Source organism: Pteropus vampyrus, unplaced genomic scaffold (genome assembly GCF_000151845.1).
Source record: "Pteropus vampyrus isolate Shadow unplaced genomic scaffold, Pvam_2.0 Scaffold72, whole genome shotgun sequence".
Lineage (NCBI taxonomy): Eukaryota > Metazoa > Chordata > Mammalia > Chiroptera > Pteropodidae > Pteropus > Pteropus vampyrus.
Window position 1 is genome coordinate 2,737,751 of NW_011888853.1, and position 4,427 is coordinate 2,742,177.

The 4,427-nt window shown below is 61.3% G+C and overlaps 1 protein-coding gene across 1 annotated transcript in view; it reads right to left on the reverse strand.

The window, feature by feature from the left end:
- UBE2O (ubiquitin conjugating enzyme E2 O) overlaps positions 1 to 4,427 on the reverse strand; it is a 47,658-nt gene that overhangs the window by 6,037 nt on the left and 37,194 nt on the right. Inside the window, 8 exon segments of the mRNA XM_023531624.1 lie at positions 237 to 579; positions 1,276 to 1,404; positions 1,499 to 1,611; positions 1,842 to 1,996; positions 2,458 to 2,918; positions 3,176 to 3,326; positions 3,452 to 3,561; positions 4,002 to 4,274. Coding sequence (XP_023387392.1) covers positions 237 to 579; positions 1,276 to 1,404; positions 1,499 to 1,611; positions 1,842 to 1,996; positions 2,458 to 2,918; positions 3,176 to 3,326; positions 3,452 to 3,561; positions 4,002 to 4,274 — 1,735 coding nt within the window.

Genomic DNA, 4,427 nt, shown 5'->3' on the forward strand with positions numbered 1-4,427 from the left:
GTGTTGGTGCCAGGAGAGGGGAGCTGGGGCACGAGGATGCCTCAAACAAGGGGACAAAGGAAAAGTACTGAGGACAGCCTCGCAGCTCAGAGTGTGCCGGCAGGCACTGGGGCTGGGGCCAGCTCTGCTCTCCCCTCCCCCTGGCCTGTGAAAGTTTTCCTAGAAATGTAGGTGGCTCTGTTGTCTACGGAAAGTAACCTGCACTTCCGCACACAGCGAGATAGAGACCCGGGCTCAATGCGCTGGTCCACGGAAATCTACATGCACCTGACAATATGGGGAGCCTGCCAGGTGGGACCACCAGGCTGTGTGTGTCACGCTGCTCTTCTTCTCAAGTCTTCCCTGAGACCCTTTTACCCGAAAGAAGACCCCTTGCCAGATCTGGAGCCTGTACTCCTGTTCCTTGAGTGGGGACAGGAGACAGGCCATGGCTTCCAGCCCAGCCGCCACAGTTGCAAGCCAAGTGGCCAGATCTTGGCAGGGCCTTACCTGGGGCAGGATGATAGTCTTTGAGTTGTCAGCCCACACCACCTCCACCTTGCTGCTGACGTCCACGCGGGCCACCTGGCCGACCGATGGCTGCAGGACAAATGACAGGGTCAAGAGTGCAGCCCTCCCAGAAAGGGAGCTCCAGCAGTGGGTGGCCAGGGCGAGGCCGTGACAATAACAGGGACTGGGCATCGGCCAGAGGCCACAGCGAGATACTCAAGTGGGGGACCCTCCTGCTCACACAGAAACAACGTGCCCCGTCCACAAAGCTCCCACTCATCCCCCTGGCAGCCGAGTACACGGCCCACTAACTCCCTCCCTCTCAAAGCATTCCCGTCTCTCTGGGCTTCCAGGCATTCCCAGGACGGGGAACCAGCCTTGGGACTTTTGTTCCTATTTTTCCTTTGCTGGAATCTGCCTGACCCCAACCAAGGTTCCCCTGTTCTCCAACGCCCGGCTCTGACGCCACCTCCCCAAGCCTGTCCCGTGCTCCTCAGCACTCAACGTCATGCTCACGGCCCTGAAGACAAGGAGCACACTTCCCTAAATACCAGAACAGCTGCGTGAATGTGGTGCGACCCAGCGGGCGGGCGGGCAGGTGGTCAGGCACAGCCGCAGCTCTGCTGTGGGCAGCTGCTCTGCTGGGGAAGGCGCCTGGAGCAGCCAGGAGCCCATAGGGCTTGCAGGTTGGCTTCTAGGGCCACCTGGTGGCACCCCCCTGGCACTGCAGCTGCTGCAAGGGAGGGGCAGCCGCTGTGGGCCTGAACGGGGGGGAGAGGGGGGTACCTCATCCTCCTTGTGAGGGGCCCCATCTTCGGCATTGCCAATGCGGATGACGATGTCGGTTGTGCGGAACCGGAAGTCAGGGTGGTCAGCAATGTCGTAAACGCTCACATCTTCTTCTTCTCCGATCAGCTGGGGCACAGGATGGTGGTCATGAGCCCTGGGGCCCTATGCCGAGCCCCCCAGAGCCCACCCTGAAGGAAGCAGCGGGGCGGCGCAGGCTGACCTCCACGTCGTCCCCACTCGGCCGCAGCTTGAACCACTTCACCATGCAGGTGCGGCCCACGTGGTCCCCAGACTGCACCACGCCGTAGACCGCGGGGTCCGGACAGCTCTGGACTAGGGAACCAGAGGAGGACACGCGACTAGCAGAGCAGCCATGGTGGTGCCGCCTGCCACCCACCGCGCGTCAACCACAGCAGGGCTCAGAACCCGCTTGTCCCCTGCGAGGTCACAGGAGGCTAGAAAATACTCCCCAGTCCTCAAAAGAGTGAGCCACCCACAAAAGGCAGCCTCACTCCCCCGTCCCAGCGCGGCCCGAGCAGCCAGGCCCCCCGGCGCCACACTACCTCGCTTGTCCACCACGAAGTCTCCGGGGCAGAACTCATTGTTGTCCAGGTGGTGCACGGGGAAGAGGTCGTTGGAGCGAATGTTGCACTCCACGGAGCCGTCCTGCCACATCACGTCTGCCGAGGTCATCGTGGTCACCACCTCCACTGCCACCCTGCAGGGCAGGACCAGTGGTGAGTCAGGCCACACGGGCTTCCCAGAGGAAAGGGCAGGTACTCCTACCCCATCCTGGGGACCCGGTGACCCGAAACTCTTAATCCCAGGCAAGAAGGAAGAAAAACAGTCAGCAGATGCTCACCTACAGTTCCCACGCCCTGCCATCTCTGAGAATGGCCCCGTTTGGGAGATTTCAAGTGACTGTGGTCCCAGAGGGCAGACTCAGGGCCAATGCCGCTGTTCTACCCTCTGTCTTACTCTCGAATCTCTCCTGTCCCCCCAGGCCAACCCCAGGCACCTACGTCACCTCAGCTAGGTACCGCGAGCCTTTATAGGGTTTGCAGACCGTGGGTGCACACCACGTGCACGAGCCCCAGTGTGCACGTGCGTATGGGCGCCAAGGGCATGCTCTCGGGCCGGACGCTCAGCCGGCAGGGAGAGGACGCCTTCTGGGTGTACCTGTCCCCCGGCTTGAAGTCGCGAGTGATTTTATTCTTCTTCCTCTTGTGCTTCCGCTTTAAGTTCTTGATGGACAAGGGGATGCTCTTTTTGCGACCTGTGCCGCTGCCGCTCTGCGAGGAAGTGGTGGAGCTGGCGGAGGAGGTAACCGAGCTGGTGTCGTCTGTGTCGTCGGCAGCCTCGTCATCCGCATCCTGCTCCGCCGAGTGCAGCCTGTCGTCTCCGCCTTCCTTCAGCAGGAAGGGAGGCAGCTGCTCGCCTTCCTCCGGGCCCTCGTCCTGCATCTCCACCGGGCTGGCGGACCCATCGAGCGTCTCCTCAGGGCTGGCGGACCCTGTTTCACTCTTGGCTTTGGTGCCCTCTTTCTTGCCCGGATCCTCCATGGAATGGTCCCTGGAGCACTGGGTGTCCGGGGAGCAGGACATGATCCTCACAACTTGCTTTTTCAACAGGCGCTTCACCTGCGAGGGCAGAGCCGGGAGGGGGAGGCTGTGGCGAGCAGGGCCCCACCCTGGGTGTGTGGGGCACTCAGGCTGGCCCGACCCCAGGCGGTTTGATCTGGGGGTAGGGGGAGTGACAGCTATACACACCTAAGTGGCCTGCAAGCATCATCAGGGCTGCCCCCCAAGGCCTGAAGCACAGACCATCCTTCCTGGCTTCGGAAATGGCTCAAGGCCAGTTCCTCAAACGCCCACCAACCCCAACCCCGAGGACATACCTTCTTGGCCATAGAGCCCTCCCCCTGGGCGCAGTGTTTTTCTGGACATTCACAGGCAATCTTGGCCAGCTCTACCTTGGCCGGGAAGACAAACAGACAGCGCTCCCCCAGCTGCCGCTGAGCATGGTCAAAGCATCCGAGACGCTTCACCCTGGGCGGGGAGAAGCGGGGCTGGGCCAACAGTCCTCGTCCCCCCGCGTCTGGCTTTGGCCCCGAGACCTACTCAAGGCGTGGCCCTGGGGCTGCTGGAGTGGGTCGCGTGCTGGCGCTGCTCACCTGCCTAGATTTTCCTGGGTGATGACAGAGGGTGGGGGGCTGACGCTATCTGTGCCCCCTGGACAGAAGCTCTTGGTAATCCATGTGACTTTCAGCTCTACAACCTGCACCTGGGGACAGTGAGTGGGACAGGGCCTCGGTCAGCGGGTCCTAACAGCTCTCTCTTTAAGCTGTTGCCCAGAACCCACCTGACCTCCACGGCAGGAAGCAGGTCTTCACAGTGTTGCACCAAGTACGAACACCCCCAGAGCAGGCCCCACCCGTAACTGCAGCCCCACCCCAGGGATCCCTGTCACCTCCTCACCACCAGTCAGGGCCCAGTGGATCTGCCATTCGTCACTCGCCCACCTTGCACAGCCTGGGTTGGTCAGGCTGGGGGATATCTGTCTGCTGGTCACCCCGTGACCACAAAGCCCTTTCAAATCAACAGGGTCCAGAGGCCAAGGAGCAGGGTTTAGCCCTCAGAGCAGGCAGAGAAGGGCGGGCGGCAGCTAGCTCCGGGGCATGGAGGTTGAGGTCCTGTCCCCACCCCCTGGTTCCCAGTCCCTACCTCTTCCACTACCACCCGAAATTTGCTCTTGGTGCTGAGTACGGGCTTGACCCCTGACAGCCACTGGACGCTGGAGAAAATCTTGGCTGGGCCGATGAGCACCTGGCCCGGGTAGAAGCCGTAGGAATCATCGAAGAAAAGACCCTGCAGGATTTGGGACCAGAGGGGAGCCCTGTGAGTGTGCCTCCTTGGGGTCGGTGCTCTCCGTGCCACGCCCCCCTCAAAGGCCTCCATGCTTCCTAAAGCAAGACCTCAGGCTCCAGAGCAGCACCTCTCAAACCTAAGGTGTGTGTAAACTACCTGGAGATCTTAGAATGCACATATGACTCATTGTTTCTCACAAGCTCCCAGGCCACGCCAATGTTGGTGACACTGGTGACACTCTGAGGACTAAAGCTCTGGAGGGCAGTAGTCCCCAAACCTGTT